Source organism: Perissodus microlepis, chromosome 10 (genome assembly GCF_051167445.1).
Source record: "Perissodus microlepis isolate ML-2025 ecotype Zambia chromosome 10, ASM5116744v1, whole genome shotgun sequence".
NCBI lineage: Eukaryota > Metazoa > Chordata > Actinopteri > Cichliformes > Cichlidae > Perissodus > Perissodus microlepis.
In genome coordinates this window covers 7980593-8001931 of record NC_140470.1, presented here as the reverse complement: position 1 = coordinate 8001931, position 21339 = coordinate 7980593, and the positions used below count along the sequence as shown (strand labels likewise).

General features: G+C 40.1%; 1 protein-coding gene across 4 annotated transcripts in view; it reads left to right on the top strand.

Moving 5' to 3' along the window:
• The window catches only part of specc1 (sperm antigen with calponin homology and coiled-coil domains 1), a 75926-nt gene that overhangs the window by 30000 nt on the left and 24587 nt on the right, over nt 1-21339 (top strand). For all 4 annotated transcript variants that reach the window (XM_084941727.1, XM_084941728.1, XM_084941730.1 and 1 more), the window contains 8 exons: nt 6212-7773; nt 9697-9904; nt 10466-10539; nt 13246-13421; nt 17125-17288; nt 18077-18177; nt 18269-18344; nt 19047-19191. In XM_084941727.1, the coding sequence (XP_084797853.1) occupies nt 6212-7773; nt 9697-9904; nt 10466-10539; nt 13246-13421; nt 17125-17288; nt 18077-18177; nt 18269-18344; nt 19047-19191 (2506 nt within the window). The remainder of the gene's footprint in view (nt 1-6211; nt 7774-9696; nt 9905-10465; nt 10540-13245; nt 13422-17124; nt 17289-18076; nt 18178-18268; nt 18345-19046; nt 19192-21339) is intronic.

Here is a 21339-nt window from a genome sequence, read left to right as displayed (position 1 = left end):
AATCCTGGCCTTTCTGTCAATGTTAGCCCAGTTTTTGTCTTGAGAACAACAGGCCAAAGAAAGCTCACACAACTGTCACTTTGTACTGGGTGTCATCTTGTTAATAATCTCTACCCTAGTGTCCGGTCATACTAGAAAATGGAACAACAAGGATCACTCATTCGGTACCCTCAGTGGTGCTGAGAACATGGTGAGTTTGTGAGTGATTGTACGTTGTGAGCCATGGCTAATATTGTTGTCCTTTCCGTCCCCTGGAAAATCAGCAGACTTGGTTAGAGCTAGCTCATATTTTGAATTTGCATTAGTAGTTCATTAAAGCTGAACTGTGCGTAGATGTATTGCATTATTATATAAAATTAGTTTCCTTTCTTTTGATTATCCATTTAATTCTGGCCAGCCGAAAATGCCAAAGTTCCTCTGTGTAATTTAAGATTAGAAGTTGTAAAGTTGCTAATTCAGTTTCTATTTTTTTCCTTAATAATTCCAGGATATGTTGCTTTATTGCCTTGTTGTGATTACTCCAGGAGAGCAAATCACAGATGATTAATTCAGCCCAAGTCTTGTAGTAGTCATTCTAAAGGACTAACGCTCAGATGGAAATCATCAGAAGCTTAAATCAAGTAATACTCATGACAACCTATTACCCATCACACCGGCTGATCCCTTAAACTCATTAGCATGTAAAATGCCATATGATCCTTCTATGAGTCCAGTGTTAAACTATTTTCCATGTGGAGCATAGAGAAATCCTCCCTCTCAGTTGGCCTGCTCATGGCTTGTGCTATTGGATTTCTTTGTAGGGTATTGGCTCTATAAGTAATGTAAAGCTGAGTTGATCAGCATAAGGGCGCTGTGTTAAAAGTCTTCACATGCAGGCCAGTTGCAACGATTCAATCAAGATGATTAAAGGAGCCAAAGAACTCAGGCCAAGTGTCCCTCTTTGGCTTGCCAGCTCTCACGGTGCACCTCCCTGCTGAGTTGCAGAGGAAGCACAGAGCTGTACACTTTTTGGGCAGAAACGAGTATCTCAGCTCAGTCTGGCACACATTATGTCTTCTTCAAAGACTGGGTGGAAGGTTTGCCCGGTCAGTTGCTGGCACAGTTGATTAACATGTCACCTGCTGGCAGGTTACACCAAGGGCGTCAGATTAATGGGGTATTTTTCTGCACTTCTGCTTACAGAGGAGACTAGGGAGGCTTGATGCTTTCCAGGAGGCTCTGTGTCTATGAGTAAATGAGCAGTTCATTGCCTTCATTTCAGCCTAGTAATAAAAGTTTGAATGGAGTCTACTTTTTACAATTGCACTGCCATAAACCTGATGGCAGAGCAGCTCGCCAACCACTTAGAAGCATTTTCTGATATTGGTAAAAAAAAAACAAAAAAAAAACCTATCTTAAAATCTGGTGTTACAAAGTAATAATTTTAAAAAATAGGTAAATATCTATTTATTGGTGTTCAAAGTAACAGTAAAAATAACATGAACAAAGTGTTGTGTTTTGTTTTCGGGGGGGGGGTATCCCAAATGCAGATAACAATTCAAATTGTCTTTGTACTTAAATGCTTTTTAAGACAGGTGTTAGACTGTAGTGAGACTTGCTTGAAGGAGCTTCAATTATTTGGATATTATCAATTGTCTTATTGCATTAAATATGCTCCTTGAATGAGAGCAAGTTTAAAAAAGAGGAAATTTTAAGGAATTGTTGTGAAACACATGTTTGTGCTATATTCCAAAGCATGTTTATGTTTTTAAAAAAAAAAGAATTTTAATAGTTTTTAGTGGTTGACTGGCTGTTGTAACACAGTTCAGCATCCACACTAATCTCTGCTCAGTCAGTGTGGCAGTCATGGAGCCTCAGTTTTGTCTATCTTCCTCTTTGGTAAGAAGAAAGGAATGCCTGAGTCCTGGTATCTGACTGAAGGGCGCCTGTTGACCTATTTCATGTCCTGTCAGTGGGACAACAGGAAGTCCAAACACACAGACTGTGTTTCCGTCTCTCCTTTCTTCTTCCACCTGACTGGAAAACTGCACATCACATTTCCTCAAAGCCAGAGGAGAAGATGGCTGGGTGGCAGTAAGAGATTCTCTTCCAAAGCTTGTTTATTATGGTGACGGTGCCAATGCGTCATTTCAGGTGCCAACTATCTGACACTTGACCACCTGCAGTCATTATTTCACCATGACTCTTCACCCATGATCCTGCTGCTCTGTAAATTGAAGGCTTTGTGCATTCTGCTCACTGTGCACTCTGTCACCTCTTAGCTGGCTGGCTGTCAGGCGAGCTGCAGTTGACTGGTCAGTGCTGGACTGTGTCCATCCACACGGCTCCTACTGTGATTTGAAAGCTTATCTTCATTAGCAAAATAAAAAAAAAAGCCTGCACTCTGCATTAATGTGATGACTTTCCTTTTTTTTTTTTTTTTTTTTTTTTTTTTTTTTTTTTAAGTTTGCGCTACTGGAAGTCATTCTGTTTGAGTCAGTTAGATAATTAGTTAATGTAAACAACACATTTATTTCATGTGGGCAGTCTCCACAATAACATGCATGCTGTTTTTGTAGTTGCTGTATAAACAGTGGTGGTATAGCTTGTATATGAAAATTCCAGGGCAGCTATAATCAACACATTAATATTTGTGACAAGAGGGCTAAAACGGTTCCTGATACACTGAATATAACAGTGAAAGTGCTCTGGGAAAGATTCCCTCCTTTTTGTTCAAAGCTGACTTTTCCCAGTAGTTTTATCTCCCTATTAATAAGAGTTGGTCTCATTGGCTGCATGCAGATTTATTCCTTTCTAGAGGAGGTACAGTCGTCAGTATGTCATTTACCCGCCCATTCCACTCCTTTTCATCGATTTAGTAGTTCTTCTCAGATGTAGCTATAAAAGATTCTGGATCTGAGCCAACCTACGTCAAAGACTGTAATAAATTAAAGGGAAGATAACCGCTAACTATCTCTGCTTTAACTTTGATTTGTGAAAGGTTTGCACTTGCACACCCACAGTGGAAATGTTATTCTTTGAAGACCCTAAAGTAAATGTAGTTCTTGCACATTAATAGATTAATTAGAAATACAAGTTTTTAATGTGCCCTGAAAACTATACAGTCTGTGTTGTGCTTTCTCTGCAGTTCATGCCCTCAGTTAATATTACCACTTTGACTGAACAGTCAAATTGCTGTAATGTGGTGTGTGAATTTAGTGATGGGAGACACCTAATTAGTGATGTTAACACACCTACTTTCTCTCTTTCATTAGTCTGTAAACAAAGTGGTATGTTTTACTCTCAGAAAACGTGATGGTTAATTTTTTTAAATAGTTCTTGTTTACTTTCTTGGTTCTTCAACATTTGTGAAACCCCTGTTATTTATAAGGAAATAATATTATAAGTGCCTTTTCATGTCCATGTCAACTGTATTGTCTCAGTAAAAACTCTTCAGCTATCATATTTTATATCATTGACCACATTCTAATTTAGACTCTTTCTTCTCAGGGAGTCCTTCCACATTTAGCCAATTAGGATGGTAGTTTGAGTATAAAATAATAAATATTCTCCAGCTAGTGTCATGGAAACAAACTAACTGGAGTAGTAAATGTTAAAAAAAAAAAATACTGTCACCTGTCAGCAGTAATACCAAATGCTCAGTAACCTTAAGGAAGTTCAACCTGTTCTGTACCTGCCATAAATCCCAGACAATAAGCTGATCTCAATGCCAATCAGTAGTCTGCTACTCATCCAATTACCAAATCTCATATAGACCATGCTATTAAAACTCTATCAGCATGTATTTCCAAGCCACTTTGTAACCACTGCCACCCCAGCTCTTACTTTCCTGAGGTCCTGGATCCTGGAGAGGTCCTGCTTCTGCTCTCCCTGCCTCTGAATTTCCATTTATCCACATAGCAGAATAGATAGCTTGTGGAACAAAACCATCACCACATATAAATTATTGCAGATGTAAATATCAGTCTTTTGTTGACTGTAATGTTTCTAACTGAAACATACTATAAGTGGTTTTAATTAATGGTAATTGGTAGAATTTGGATACATTGGAGTGCAAAGCACCTCTGATATGGAGCCTTTCATCCAATGCTTGGTTCTGTAACTACCGGACTCTGTATACTAGTGGCTATTTAGTGTCTCTTTTTGCATGTGCTAACTGCTGGCATTGAGACTGGTGTCATTTCTCTGTGCACATGAAGCAGCTGTGGTGATGTCATGGTTAAAGAGGTGGGTGATCTAAAGATGAGTGAGTTCATGTGCTCCATCTGGGTTTTATTCACTAAGAGCAAGAAGAAAACAGAAGATGAAGGGACAGCAAATGGACGGCTGGCCCACAGTCCCATTCTTGGCATCAGTCATTCTCAAGGAAATAGCCTGATCTTAATCACTCCAGACTCTCTCTCACATAGACCTATTTAGCCTCTCTTTATTAGCACCCATCATTAGAATATGAGTTGGTAGGTGTTTCGAGAAATGCATAGTAAAATGTAGTAAACATTCAGGGTTTATTTTATGTTAACATCTTTCATGGGACTTTAGGAGTGCTTTCTGTCCTCATTCTGTCAGTCATGGGTTCATCATCTGTGAAATGCAGACATGTAACTGTGAATGTTGATGCAGTTCTTTGGATCTTTGTGAAGATCTGGGTCTCAGTTTACCTGACAGGATAAGAAGTTCTGCATTTATAAACTGTAGCATCTAAGGAGCTTGGAAAGAAAACCGTAGCATCCCTTCATTTGAGGCACGTGGCAGATCTTTTAAGGAGTGACAACACACAGTGTCCAGAGCCCATGCTACTATTCTTCATTTGCATAGTCTACAATTGTCTTTCAAATCTGATTGTTTAAGGATTTTAGGTCATCACTGAAAACTTTGACACAGTTGATATGATTTTACCACTCTGCTTTCGAAGCAAAGCTTCTCACTGCAGGAATCTTAAACAGCTTTGTACCCCAGAAATTGTGCCAGTGTTGGCAGCTTCTGCCTACCTACCTAATTGAATGAGGGGGTAGTCTGTGTACGGAGCCTATCAATGTCACAGTATTTAAAAAAACCCACGGAGGTATAGGATTTCCATTCAAAACGAGTCCATTTGTTTTTTCCATTTTGTATGCGTCTATGCTTGAAGTGTGTGCGCATGTTGCTCTGGGTGATGATCCGTCTCCTCTCACAGGATGCCTGTCTAGCCTTTGCTTTGGGGGCTTGATGATGAAGCTGCATGTATGAGAGAGAGAGACAGTGCTGTCTCTGTCTGTGCTCTGCTTAAACTGTTCTGTGCCTGATTGCTCCACGTGCACAGGGACCTTTGTCATCCTTTGAAACAAGCAGGCCTCTTGTGTCCGCTTTGCTGTTTGCTGATGATCTGAAAACAAACAATACAGCGTTTTCAGGCGGCACACAACTCATGCGAGGCATCAGTAAATACTCTTCATATTTGAGAGGGGTCTGGAAAGGCCTCGCGGCTGCGGCCCACATTGATGCAGTTAAGCTCTGCTGCGGTCATGAATGGTTACAGCGAGCAACAGACAGTGTCAGGCAAATGTACTGTTGTCCAAACAGAGAACAATATGTGAATAGGGGATAGTGACCATGTGCTGAATAATACAAGTATGAATGCGATGCGCTGTCTGTTCAGTTAGTGTCATCACATGATGTTAACAAATTCCTGGTTCTAGCATGGGGGTATGTTGATTCTGTTAACCTCTACTTGTCAGTATGAAGCCTGCTACATGATAATACTACAAAGAACAAGTTTATTGATGCATGAATCACAAATTATAAATCTGGACTCTGTATCATCACAGGATTTACATTTGTAGTCCAAGTGGACTCTTTTGTTTCTTTGTATTTTTCAGTTTCAAATTAAATGAGTATTTGATCCACTTTAGCTATTAAACACAATTAACAAGTTTGATCCTTGTAAATAATATTGTTTGTATTGGTTTTATGAAATTTTCAGTGGTTCTACTTATGTAGCCACTCAGTTTTGTTTGAAGGTTATAGTTATGATTTTAGCAGCTATCAGATGTAGAGGCTTAGATTTGTTTTGGCATGTAAGAAGTCTTTATAACAATTGGTCCCCAACACAGTCTGTTAAAGTGGCCTTTTAGCTGACAAAGCGAAGGGAAAAAATTGTTTACACTTATAAATCAGTTTTGCCACTGGATAATTAAACACCGTTTCATTATATACTTCTTTGTGTGTTTTTCAGGTGCACAAACTGTCAAGAAGTCTGGAATCCCTGCTCCTAGAGAAATGCCCTCTGCCATAACAAGAGACCGCAGCTCTCTAAGGGACCAGCTGAAGAGCAATTCCACAAAGAGACTGGTTTCCAGTGCCAGCACTTCCAGCCTCTCGACCATGACAAGACAGACCCGTAATTCAGCCAAATCTCGTGCAGATGCAGAGGGCCAAGAAAAGAGTCTTCTGGAAAGCCAGGTGAAGGAGCTTCTTGCTGAGGCAAAGGCTAAAGACCTAGAGATCAGCAATCTCAGGATGGAGTTGCAACGCTGTAAGGGTAAAGCCTCTTCTGCTTCCTCCTCACCCTCATCCAATTCTGTTTCACCTCAAGAACCTGCAGCCGATCGCGAGCAAGGACAGGTGGGGGAGGCCCTTGTGCTGGTTGGAGAGCTGAGGGAGAAGAATGGGAAGTTTCAGAGGGAGCTGGCAGCCCTCAGAGAGGAGAATCAGGCACTGAAGGAGAAGCTGCTTAGCTTGGAGGCATCTTCTATCTGTAGTACAAACACAAGCACCTCCTCCAAGCCTCTGGTGAATGGCCTGTCCTCAGACTCTTCAGCTCTGCAACAGCATAGTCTCCCCTCTACTGCCAGCCCACTCAAAACCTCTGGATCTTCCAGTTCTGACATCACCAAGGGGTCACCGTCACCTGACTCCTCAGAGTTTGAGAAGATCCCATCACGCTCAGAATCAGCAAGCAGTGGTGTCAGTGGGAGCACTGATCAAGCAGGGGCAGTTAACAGTGCCAGAGGTCAGGACATCTCCTTGCAGAGCCTAACCGAACAGATTCACAAGATGGAGGAGAGCCACCACAGCACATCGGAGGAACTGCAGGCAACAATACAGGAGCTGGCTGACCAGCAGCAAGTGGTGCAGGAGCTGACAGCTGAGAACGAGCGTCTGGTTGAGGAGAAACGACTCCTGCAGACCTCACTTCAACAGCAGAGAGAGCGTCTGGAGGTATTGGCCCAAAAGAATGAAACGCTCTCTGTCCGGCTTCAGGAGCAGGCTCAGGCTCAGGCCCAGAGGGAGGAGGAGCTGGGTAGCCAGAGGCCTAGACTGGTCGAACTGGAGCAGAGGTATGCTGAGCTGGTAGAGAGTTCACGCTTTGAACGGGAGAAGCTAGTAGACATCCAGCAGCAACTAACGGGCAGCTTGCGGGCCCTGGAGGAGGAGCACCAGGAGGCCCAGAGCCAGGTGCGCTGCCTCAGAGAGGAGTTAGACAGGTTGCAAGCCCAGTTGGACAGAGAGCTGGAAGCCGGAGGTCAGGCAGCTCAAGCTGCAGAAGACCAGAGGGCAACAGCTGAGGGTCTGAGACTGGAAAACAACAGGCTGAAGGCACAGGTGGACATTGAGAGGCAAAAAGTGACTGAGTTGAAGGCTATGCAAAGTGCCAGTGACAACACTGAGCTGCAGACTCTGCTGAAGACAGCCCACACTGAGAGAGACAAGCTGGGAGTGGAGCTGACAGAACTAAGACAGGAGCTGCTTCAGGCGCAGGCTGAGACTGAGCATGTGCAAGCCTCCGTGTCTAAGGTAAGAGACGGGCAAAATTGATAACATATTTTCCGTCTTGGCATTCATAATATATTTATTGCACCTTCACCAGGTCAGTTGATTAAACACATAAATGCACTATAAAGAAAATATGCTTGACATTTTGGAAACTATTCATATTCATATCTTGGCTCTCTGTAGTTAGTACACTCAGTGGAAGCAACCGAGTGGCATGTGAGCAGTAAGAACTTCATTTATGATGTTTCCTTATGAACAAATTTGACTGAGAAATAGGTGTATGCTAATTCCTAAACAAAAATAATAGTGTATAAAAACAAATTGGAAGACTCTGTGTGTGAATGAATGAATACTCTGATCTAATGCATACATACATGTTTGTAGACTGGGGAAACTGCTTACATAGATGTAATAATGTAAATAAAATATGACAAACCACGTATACTGTCGAACATGCCATCCACCACAGGTGTAGCTGCTTATGTCGTGGTTGCTAGGTAACAGAAACCACACGTCGTAGGCTAGACCATCCAATTTAACAGCCTTGCCCTTCCAACCTACGCGGCCTACATAGACCAGGAAGGCCAGGTCCTTCGAAGGATGTAGCCCCTGAATTTGGGCACAGTCTATGATCCAGTTCACAAATTTAATTTCACTTTATATAACATGTTACAGATGTTTTAAAATAAATAAATAAATACAAGTAATCAACCAAGTGCTTTTAATTATGTTTGATTTATTAAGCCAAAGAATTGCAGTTGTATAACAAGTTCTCCTTAATAAACGTATTAAAATTCAACGCTGATCATTTCAACCACCGTACAGTTTTAGTATGGATCCTGTGGACTGTTTTTAAAGTGGTCCTGTGATGTAAATTATGACTTGCTGTGACCAAAACAGCAATTTGTTCATCCGCTCTTACTGTAAGTTGTGTATAGAATTGCAAAACACAGCAGCCATAGTTGTCCGTAATATCTTATAATCTTGTGCATATATTGTACTTGAGAAGTACAGAACTTCTTATTGCTATAAATTTGTTTTGCTTTCATAATTAAGAGTCTTGAATCTTAATGATTAAAAATTTGACTGAAAGGAAAAGCCATGTGATTTTTCTCTTGAGTGTGACTGAGGACAAACTTCTCTCACACTGGTGTGAACATGACCGTTAAATTGGTACTGAGTACCTCACCACTGCAATGCATGAACTCAATGCCACTTAAATGATTTTCATATGTTTCCTCAGTATTCATTTTGGTTTTCCCCTACAACACCACACATCCGAGAATCGCTGAGGCAGTATGAGTTAGGGGTCATGTTGGCGGTTGTTGTTCCAAAGCGAAATGTGTCACCATCAGCTTAGTGATGTCGTCATTACTGGGCTGTGACTGTGGTGCCAGCAGTAGGGTGGACCCTCAGAGTCACATAACTCTCCTCAGGCACGTGGGTGTCAGGGTGTGACCACTCCATAAGTTCACTTACAAACATCTTGATCTATTAGAGCCACATGGTGTCAGTTGGAGGGTGACCTGCGTGACTACATCACTGTCTCGTTTTAGTATCTTGTTCTGTCAAAGACTGACTTTACAAAGTCATTTCTCAAAGCAGCAATCATAGTAGAACTTTGACTAAAGCTTTCAGTGGAGCAAAAAACACCATGATGTAGTCAGAACTAGTCAGAGTTGGTGCCATCTTTCATGTCACTCATTTCGCTGAATGCCAAATTATTGATGTCAGACACAACTTTGTTGTTTGTTTTATTAATCACAACGATTGAGGAGTTGTGGTAAAAAATGAAGCAAGTACCTTTTATTTAATATCCTGAGATATATACAGTGAAATCCATTATTATTCTTTCTTTAACCAAAGGCAACTTAACCACATGTCTGTTTTGCACAATGATGTCTTAAAGTCACTGTAAACTCTTGTATGTTTACATGTACACAGGTGGAGGCAAAATGCCAGCAGCTTCAGGAGCGGGCTGAAAAGAGAGAACTGGAGCTATGTAACAAAGTGGCTTCCCTGGAGGAAGCGGGAATCCAGGCTGAGAACCAGGTGAAGGAGATGAAGGAGACCATATTTGAGCTGGAGGACCAGGTGGAGCAGCAGAGGGCTGTTAACTGTCACACCAACCAGGCTGTCCTGGACATGGAAAGTAAGTTAATATAAATAGGGGTTCAGGTCCCTGCTATTCTCTAATGTTTTGTGGAGTCATAACTTGAAGTCCTCATAAATGCTCATAAAATATTAGAAACGTGTCCACAGTGGTGAAACATCACATCTTTAAACAGTTTTAACAAACACTGAGCTTTAGATTCATAAAGGTAAGATTTATTGAATGAGCACTGGAATAGACTGCATTAATGAAAGCTCATAAACTAGCAACTGAGAGTGTATAAAAGCGCCATGCAATGTGAGTTCATGCTGTAACTCATCTGTCATTGACTTTGCATTACTGCAGCTGGCTGATTCCATATGGCTGGACACACTGTGTTTTGACAGACTTTTACAAATTCTGGATTTAGTCTGATATTGCTATTGCTAGACACTACTACTTATATAATAGATGTTAAGCTGTAAGTTGGTTGCGCTCCACAATACTGAAAACTGTGCTGCTATTAGTGAATGCTTATTTATTAAACCTACGGTAAGCTAGACCTCAGCGATGGTAGTGTTTAGGCAGAAGTTCTCAAAGACCTTGAATTTACCATTGCAGATCTGGTCAAAAAGCTGGAGGAGCAGAAGGCTGAAGCAGAGCGGCAACTGAAAGTTATGAGTAGACAAATGAAGGTAAGAAGTGTGCAGACCTGATGTACTGAGTTTTAAAAGTTCACATCTTGGTAGCTCTCTAATTATGTGGCATGTAATGTGACACGCTCAGAGGACAGCCCTTTTGTTTAGTGTATACCATATAACATCTTTCGTTTACAGTATGTTGTTTCTCTTTCATTTGTAAGCCATGCAAGCATCCATATTATTGTGATAATTGTCACAGAGTTATGCACTTACAGCTTAGTTCACATAACCGTAGCCATTCTTTTACAGTTGTCCTTGAATTCCTACAAGGAAGAAATTTTGGGTGGAGTGACACATTAAGTTCATGGTGATGTTTTCAGTTTTTCCTTGTGTTTTTTTTTTTTTTTTTTTTTGCCAAAGAGACCAATAAGTCTTCTTTCCACTAAACATTGTTCCAGTAGCATTTTAGAATATGCAGATGGGGTCCTGAGACAGGCAGCTTCTTCCATCAGTTTAGTTTTAATGAACTGGTTCTTATATAGTACAGCATTTCTACTGTAGTTGAGCACTCAGTGCACTTTCTACAACATGTCTCATTCACATGCTTTCACACAAATTCATGAAAACTTCCAATTAGCAGACCTGTACTGTCTCCTGAGCTACAGCCACCAACGCTTTAAAATGGACATTTATAGATTTAAAAAAGACATCAAGTGTGGCAGATCAAGACTTGGTGGATCTAATGGTGATAATCATTATCATAATCTTCAGCTTGTGCTGTGTGGCTGCTGATTGTTGGTGGTCTTACAAAATACTAAAACTGTTGAAATTTTTATCAAATCCTGAGGAAAGTCAGTATTCTAGTAGAAAACAAAATTTGGTGTAATGCAGAGACTACATAAACAAAAAAAAAAAAAAAATCTATAAAGTACAATAATAACAATGATAATAATGGTGATGATAATAATGATAACGATGATAATGATAATGATAAGAAATAATAACAATAACAATACATTTTTCTATAAAAGCGCATTTCAAGACACCCATGGACATTTAACAATAGAATAAAACGCATAGTAGAACAATGACAAAACGAAGAACAATTTAAAAAAACCCCAGAAAAAACACATGATAAAATAAACAGTAAGTTCACAGTGAATATGCAGATTTGAAAAGAAAGATAGGTTTTGAGTTGGGATTTAAACTGGGGGAGAGAACCAGTGTTTCTTATATTTGGGGGTAGAGAGTTCCACAGTCTGGGAGCAGAGCAACTGAAAGCTCTGCTTCCCATGGTGCAGAGGCAGAAAGAAGGCACAGCAAGCTGGATAGAAGAAGATCGAAGTGAGCAGGCAGAAGAGGTAGTGCTTAACAGGTCAGAAAGGTTGGGAGGATCAAGGTTATGAAGGGCCTTGAAGGTAAGCAGAAGAAGATTGTATACTATTCGGAATGTCATAGGGAGCCAGTGAAGTTCCTGAAGGTTAGGGTTTGTGTGCTGGTCGGAGGGGGGTTCTGTGTTCTGGTCCGGAGTTTTGAACCAGTTGAAGCTTATGGAGGGATTTTTTTGGGGGAGACCATCCAAGAGAGAATTACAATAGTCCAGCGGTCCCCAACCCCTGGGCCTCGGACCGGTACCGGTCCGTGAGTCGTTTGGTACCGGGCCGCGAGAGTTGAGGCTCAGGTGTGAAATGTATAGTTTTCAGGGTTTTTATCGGTTTTCAGCGTTATTTTGTTATTGTTTTTATCGTTTACTCGGTTTTCCTGGGTCTTTTCACGTGTGTTATGAATAAATTTTCTTTTTTCTGGTACCGGTACTAGTTTTATTTTGTTGTATTTATCCGCGACACCTTAAAGGCCGGTCCGTGAAAATATTGTCGGGCATAAACCGGTCCGTGGCGCAAAAAAGGTTGGGGACTGCTGCAATAGTCAATACCAGAGGTAACGAGATTGTGGACAAGACGCAGACTATGGACGCAGACTGGGTGGAAAGAGAAGGACGTAACCGGTTAATGTTGCGTAGACGGAAATGGGCAGAACGGGTGAGATCATTGATGTGAGATTTAGTGGATAGTGAGCTGTCTAAGATGACACCAAGGCTCTTAACCTGAAGTGAAGGGAAATCTGTGGAGTTATCAATAGTGAGAGTGAAATGATTTGCCTTTAGTAGGGTTGGATTTAGTGCCGATAAGGATTTCAGTTTTATCCTCATTGAGCTCAAGAAAATTAGAGTGGAGCCAGGACTTTAACTCTGATGAGCATTCTGTAAGAGAAGAAGGAGGGAAGGAGGAATCAGGCCTGCAGGAGAGTTATAACTGGGTGTCATCAACTGGGTGCTTAGATGTTTTTGATTTCTACCTCAGTGGTAAGGGAAGTCCTATTTTATTTTTTTTATTTATTTATTTTTTTCCCCAGTGTTTGTTCCCGGGAGGAAGCCAAAAAGTTGTTGTGTCTACCTTTTGATTTTTGATGTTGAGATCAGAGATCAGATTTTTTTTTTCTTTTTTTTATGTCTTGAAGTGAATTTTCATACTCAATTCTAGTTTGAAATAACTAAGCAAAATTTCACTGATGCGTTGTTAGTTTTTCCAGTAATTGGTGGATTGAATATTCACAAGAATATAAAAAATGCATGTAATATCTCTTGTTTCCTTTTATATAAGGACCAGTCATTCTTCCATTTCAACTAAATTCAAATGTCTTTGAGTCATTTTCTGTCAGAATGAATAACATGTATATGATTCTGCATGTTTGTGCCTTCAGGATGAAAAGGAGGAGTGGCGTCGTTTTCAGGCAGACCTCCAGACGGCTGTGGTCGTAGCGAATGATATCAAGGTGGAAGCTCAACAGGAGCTGCGCACACTCAGGAGGGAGCTGCAGGAGGAGCAGGATCGTAATGCAAAGCTTTCTGCAGACCTTGAGGCCCTGCAGGGAGTCAGGTACTATCTTCCCCATATTTTTCAGTTCCTCTCCCTCCACCAGTTTCCCCTTTTTTAGCATTGGGCTGCAGTTCTTTTCTCCCTGTACAAATGTAGTTATGATATACCTGCCAGAGTCCTGCCATATCTCTTATTATCTGTGTTTTATACATGCTTAATGAATAAGAATACCACCCAATAATCTATTTAGACATATCTACATTTAGTATAGATACAATTTAGTTTATGATGTTTCACAAGATCCAAACCTTGGTGCTTTTGAGTCTAGGTTCCCGGGATTTGGCAGACTCTGTTGGTAAATGAGCCGTCTCCTGTGGTATTTCCCTCTGTGTATTCTATTCCTTTTAAGCTGCTGCCCTCTCCGTCTCCCTCTTCCACACTTACCCTCTGGTAACGTTTATTCCTGACACTCAAAATGCAGCAAACTTCAGCAGTATTGATAGGACAATATGAATAATATAAAATTTTATTTTTTTTAAATAAATGGTGGCAGATCTGCTTCATGGTCAGAGCAGAATCTGTGATTAGTTTTTTACAGCAAATATCCCACCAATCTGTCACACTATTCAAGACTTCACATAGTGCGATCGGAATATGTCAGTGCAGCATTGTTGTTGATGAGCATTGCGTTGGATCGTGTGTTATTATATAAGTGTGTTTTAGTGTGCATATACCATAGTGTTTTTGACAGTCTTGTCTTCTTTCATTATCAAGCCAGGTCAAATACTTCTGTGGCAAAGTCTGCTTAGATTTGTGACTGTACAGCACTCTCTTTATATTTGTGGCTGGCCATGGTATAATCCTTTCAGGTAGCGAAACAAATTTTTATTAATTTAATTAATTTATATTAAAAAAAACCTTTTTTATTACTATTAATTATTAAACTGCTCACCAGTAGTTTTACCACTTAAGAAACCGTAATATTTGGTTTAAAAACCAGATATGTCTTTTCTTCAGATTTCATGCAGTACTTGAGAATATAGTAGTGGCTTTAGACCACGGCTAAATCAGCAAACTCTCCCCAAGATTAGCTGTTACGCTGCGTCCGCTCCCCACCTCCAGCAGTTCCCTGTGATGACTCTATCAAAGAAGTCCCTCTGACAAGCCTCCCTGTGTAAAGCCCAGGTGAGTTTCCTGCCCTGCAGTGCTCTCTCAGCCAGCCTGCCTCTCCCTGCCCTGTGTGCTGCTGATGCTCACTGACCTTCCTATCTATGTTTGGCTTCGTGTTGCCGCTTCAGCCTGTCTGACTCTGTCTGTCTTTCTGTGTGCTGGCTGACTGCACCCTCAGGGGTATCATACCCTTTTTGGTTTGCTTTGCCTGATTTCTTTTTTTCTTTTTTCAACCTTTGGTTCGAGAAGATGTATCTGGTGCCACCTGCTGTCCTTTAAATGAATAACACTCTTAATTGTTTTTTGGTTGTATAGCAGGATGGTCTGCACGGCATGACTGGATTAAACTCATGCAATGCATCATCTGCTGCAGATACATTTCATCACAGGGTGATTTTATTGAAATTTGATTCTGAGTGACTGTATTAATCCTTTGAGGTATGCATGGAGCAGAGATTTTAGAAGTCTGCAAGCGCCCACAGGTCTGGCTTTGAAAATAATAATGCTGAGAAGAAAACAAGGTCATTGTGTAAACATTAGCTGTTACACTGCAGTTCATGTCCTTTCTTCTTTTCTCTCCAGAATAAGTTCCGGGGCCACTTTTGAGACCAAGACGGCAGTAGAAGGGCACTAAAGAAGCATCTCTCACCTCAGCACCACGTGAAGACAGTGTTATTGTTGCACTTAATATGACATTAAACATGTAATGTGGTAAAATGGTTTAATTGTAAGCCACTGTGACCTCTGTAACCACAGACGAATTCTTGTGACACAGACCGGCTTCTATCTCTCTTCATGTCTTCATGACCTTTTAAAAATACTGTATTTTTGTTTCTCAATGAATGTACCCTTTATTTTTGTAATTCTCTTGTGTTTGAGATTCCAGGAGTGAGAGACTTGTATTTTTTGTTTGTTTGTTTATAATAATGTGTGAAGCTGCTTTGTGCCTTTCAGAAAGTTGAACAGATGAAGTGTTACAGAAAGAACACTGAAAAAACTGGTAGCGGTATGAAAATATGGGTAAATGTTCAGAGAGTAGCAAAGCTCAGAGACTTGCGTTTCCCAAACACTGCCAGAACAAAGACAAACTCATAACTTCAGAAAATACACATCGCAAGGCCAAAGCAACAAAACAGAACAAAAGTCCAGTGATAGTCATACAGTATATAGTTCTGGACCTAATATATTCTGCTTACTAGCTCTATATTAGTCAGATTGTTGTCACTTGTTTACTTGACTCTTGATTCCTCTGATTGGTCTAAAATGCAGTTTCCTATTTAGCCATTTGATGGCACTGTAGAACACATAATAACTTTAAATTTCTGTTATCTCAGCACACAGGTATCCTCTGCACTGTTTCTATTTGCCTGTTTTTAATGATTGCGATATTTCTTCTAAATGTCTTCTTAATATTATACTGGCAACATTGGAACTGCCACAAACGCAAACAGCTGTTCCTCCAAGCCACTTTTTGCTCTACTGAAACATGCCATTTTAACCCTTAGACCAAGAAGACTGTTACATGTTCCTAAAATGATTGTTTTATTTCACACAAGACACCACTTTTAAATTATGAGCTGAACTCATTTTCTTTAATTCAACTTTTTAGCTGCATAAGATGATGTAGAGTTAAACACACACTTTTTATCTGAGCCTCTGAGGTTACTCTAAAAAAAAAAAAAAATCATGTTATAATGGGACTCTGAGATTTCTTTAACATCCTTCTTAATGTGTCACTCAAGTACTGTGATATAATTTTGAAAGGTTTATTTCATTGTTCAACAAAAACTTCAATAGAATATTGCATACTGTGGTAGTATACGGTCATACGGTTGCAGGATCTCAGGTTACAATTTTTAAAAGCCATATTTTAATCCCAAGGTAAAGGTACTGGTGCTCAAAATGTAAGCATTTGGATTCACTCAAAAAACCCGACCTTCTAAAGAAAGATGAGCTACTAACAATGTGATGGATCATTTTCTTTTGATGAACAATTCATGAATGTCCTGTTAATTTATTCTGTCTAGAAAGACTCGTGACTGGTTTTATGCTTGTGAACTTAGACGTGTGTTATTATGTCTGACTGCTGTTCATCAGGCAAATGAATAAATTAAATGACACCAGTCTAACTGCAGTCGTCTTTCTCTGTCAGTCTACTTTTTTTTTTTTTTTTTTTTTTTTTTGAAAGTGAGTTAAGAACTTGTTTGTCATTTCTGTCTCCTCTTGTCTGTAAAGAGGCTGCAGACCCTCACGCTGTAGCCTTTTGTCCAATGTTCACCAGGTACAACGGCAGAAAGCGTCTCTACTGCTCAGATTAAGGTTTTCCAAACTCTTTTTGTCTCCAGCTAGTCATCAGTTATTGACAGTTCTTCAGTTCAAGCTGATCACATGATCTTGTTGATACACTGAGCAAACACCCTATTTTTAAAACGTGCAGTCTCCCCTTTCTCACTGGTCAATGGGTTATCTCATAAGATAAGTTCTAAATTCAGGGTTTTGAAATTCACCAGGTCACAATTTGCAGTTTCTCCTCCCTCTAGTGTTTGTGCTACCTGTGTGTCCACACAGCAATCCTGTTCATTGTGTCTGCCAGGTCCCAAGGTGAAGAGGTGAGAGTGTCTGACTCGGATAACGGCCGTCACTGGTGCGGCATCTCCATGATCCCAGCCACGCCTGCCGACGCCAGTGGAGATTCCAACACAGAGCCTGGAGCTACTGTCAAATCCCTCATTAAGTCCTTTGATACTGTTGGACAAAGTGAGCACGAGCACCTCAGCACACAGACACACACTTTCAGGGCATCCCATTACACAGTGTAACTGTAGAGCAGAACAGCTGCTGAGAGGTCTATGGATATTTGGCTTTTCTCTGCAACTTGTGCGATTGGGCTGGACGGTCCTGGCTAAGCTGGCCTCAGACAGGTCGGAGGGTTTCCTTGTGTGTCTCAGTAAAATCAAAAATGACATGCTGGATATATCTTCTACTGATAGGAGGCATTTTCATTTAGAAACTTTAGTCATGCATTATGGAGATGGTGCCTCTTGTTTCATTTATTAAGCAGCTTGACATGAACATTATGTAGAGCTGCATACATTAGGACAGTTTTACTGGTTTTATTTAATCAACCAAGGCTATTCTTTTTTCTTTTTCTTTTTTTTATGAAACAAGCTAAACTTCAAAATAAATTGTTGGGGGAAATGTACCAAAACTGAGTAAAATATACTATTAATTTCTCAAATATCAAAAATGAAAAGAAGACTAGGAGTCCAACTGTTTAAAACTGTTTAAAAAAAAAAAAAAAAAAAAGTGGACAGTGGGCTGGGACATTTGTTTAATCTTTGTAAACACTTCAGTATTTGATTTCTGATGTTCATGGTGACTCAACCTTCACTTTTTGGATTTCTGCCATTTTTTTCCCCATATTTAAATTGCTGCTGACATTATTTTATCCTCTACTAACATGAAAAAGGTTATTCTTTGCTTCTATAAATGCAGGCTTTACAGAGCACTTTTGAACTCAGTGGTTACATGACTTGGTGTTTCAGATGGGCCAGGTCACACGGTTCAAATGCATTCCTCCTCAAGAAGCCCACTGAGTGGGATCCCTGTGCGCACTGCACCTGCTGCTGCTGTATCCCCCATCCAGGTATACACCCTGTTTCCCTTTGAAATTCCCTTTAAATACAGACTTCCTGTGAGTGCAACTGTTTCAGATGACTGTTTCATTCTCATTTTAGAGACACTCGCACATAAAGCCACTATCAAAGACACTGGAAAAAAGAATTAATCACGGAGAATTCTCCCATCCTCATGGTATGTAACACAGAAGGGATTTGGGCATGTTGTAATGGTATAAATTTGCTATCAAATATCCATACTTCCTTTAACTGTCACACAGGAACAAATGGTGGCTTTTAGGTCAACAGACTGACAGCCAAAGTCCACTATGAGTCTTCAATGAGCACTAAATGAATGGTATTAAAGACATGCAAACATCCGACTGCTGCCAGTTTGGTGGAAAATTTTATGATTTTTCTCCTTGGCAACCAAATGCTGTAAATTTTGTGCATGGCTCTTAAAATGTCAGCATCTACATTCAGTAGGTCTTCTTGCTCCATCTCTGAGGAGTCATTTGAAAAACACAGTGACTTTAGAATCACAGGATTACTTTAATTGGATATGGGATTTTTTTAAAAATGTTTTATTGCAGTAAATCCAGATTATTTAGATTTTACTGCTCATTAGAATTCAAGTATTATTTTGTACACAGTGGGTACATCAGTAGTTTAGCAACATAGACACCTTGGAGGATAATGTGACTTTCCATAACTGCAGAACGCTAGAAGTCTTAAAGCAGAATACAATTAATTTCTATTTGTCCCATTGCCTTTCATGCTCTGCTATATTTTCCTGCTTCACAACTGCACATGTGATTTGTCAAATGTACTTTATATTTTGATCCCTCCATTTCTAACTTTCTTTTCATTCTCCTGTGTGTTGTTTTAATTCCCACAGACAAATTGGCGAGCTGCAGGGAAGACCTGAAACCTAACAGCCTTATGAGGAAAAGCCCGTCACTGGAGTCTGTAATCAAAACCTCTGCCTCCCTCAACAGCCGCACGCCATCCTTCAGCTACAACCGAGGAAGCAGCAAGCTCAGGTGAGTTTGTTTATTTATTTTTAAATAGCACTTCACTCTGAGACAAACCTGTTACTTTGAACTGGAGCTGGTGATTTAATCATACCTGAAAAAATTCTTTTTTTTTTTCTTTTTTTTTTTTAGCTTAGGAGGAGCTAACATATTTGACTATGATTTCACCACATGAAAACTACATGTCTGGATTTGTTCTGGGTTTATGCTTCCCAATACTGTGACAAAGCAAAAATGTGAATAAGTTGATCTCTCACTGAAGCTTTAAAGCTGATTTTGTTTTTAAAGAAGGCCTTTGCTGTGATGACAAATCTTCACAAGCAGTTAACAAAACAAAGTTTATTTATTTTTAAATGTAGCTTTAAAATAGGCTGCATGACTCTAAAACTGGTGGTGGTTACAGATATAATGGGTGCTGTTGTATTTCTGCTTTTTAAACTTGCATACTCCCTCTTGATATCGCTAGTTAAAGCTTTCTCTGTTAGTTTCCCAAATTTTATGTCCAGCATTCCTGATTGGACACCGATGGCCTGCACACAGTAGATGGAGTGTTGGCTTATCAGAATGGGAAGAGAGGCAAATGGTGAACAAACATGTTTTTATACTCTTCTTGCTAGTGATCGTTTTCATGCACGGACAGCTCGTGTCTGTGTACACTTGTGATTGCATCTGATGTAAATGGTGGCAACTTCGAAACAGCAAAGTTAGTTAAAGCAATGAAATAAATGGTAAATGGCCTGTATTTGTATAGCACTTTTACTAGTCCCTAAGGACCCCAAAGCGCTTTACACAACCAGTTATCCACCCATTCACACACTGGTGATGGCAAGCTACATTGTAGCCACAGCCGCCCTGGGGCGCACTGACAGAGGCGAAATACTTGGCCAGCACACTGGACAACACCCTTAGCTTCAGTCAGCATACAGTTGACATTAATAAACAGCACTCATCATTTATGTTGAAACTCAGAAACCTGTCAGTCCAGCCTCTCCACATCCTTGTCTGCTGTCATGACTGTTCAGCTCTCTGCACTTTGCACACAGCTGTATTTTTACAGTATTGTTTGTGCTACCAAGAATAAATTTTCCACACAGCCACACAGATAATTGGCCTTCCTTTTCCCTAGTGCAGTCTATATTTTCTTACCATCTATTCACTCTTGACATTAATGTAAATGTGCGTGAAGGAGTTGTAGACTTTCTGGAAGAGGAGATTAGGGGGCTGTCTCCTTCCATATTTGGTATTTTAAAGGCTCATGATAAAGCTGCTGTATCACTGATGATAAATGCAGATACTCTCCGCACTGCAATATATGTTTGGATAGCATCTTGCTCCTTCTGGCATTATGGTGCCTCAAACGGAGAAATAATGAATTCAGCAGCAGAGCAGCGATGACGTATGAAATATTTACTATGCTCACAGCAATGACCGTGTCTCATGGTCTTCCCATGGCCTCAGCTCCAGCACAAACCCTTGGGAGAAGCCCCTTTGAATAATACTGCAGATAGGCATTTATCCAATCTGTTGGACAATTTTGGGGGGTTTTAGAGAAATGCATTGAGTGTACTGTTTGCCAATATTTGATGGATGAAAAGTAAAACAGATGCCACTAAAAAAACTTTGCTAATGGTTTACATCCCAACACTTAAAGTCAGAGTGGATGCTGGATTCACGCCAAAGTAATCTTGAGCCAACTCTTAACTCCAACACAAATACACAAGCAAACCAAAGAAGCTTCAGTCTTGTAATGATAATTCGAAGCCCTGGAATTCAGAAGGGAGTTTTCAAACAGGGAACATTTGGAAAAGCTATGTAGGAATAGAGAGTATTATATTTTATTTTTAAAGAGAGCATTAAGAGTTTGTTTTTGTTTTTTAAAAAGGGTTTATTCAAATTTTTCAGGACTGAAATGGATCTAGTTTTTCAATAATGGTATGTTGTGCAGGTCATTGTACACTGTGATCATGGAGGCAGGCTCATTTTTAGCTCTAAAGTTAATATTTATGAGCCCTTTATGTTATTTAAAGATGGCCAACCTCTGTAACCTTCCTGAACTAAAACACCAGAGTCTAAAGAAGAAAAAAAAGAGTAATGGAAGTTTTTTAGCTTCCGAAAGCATGCATGTGAGAAATCAGAAATAAGTTGTGTGTTATTAGA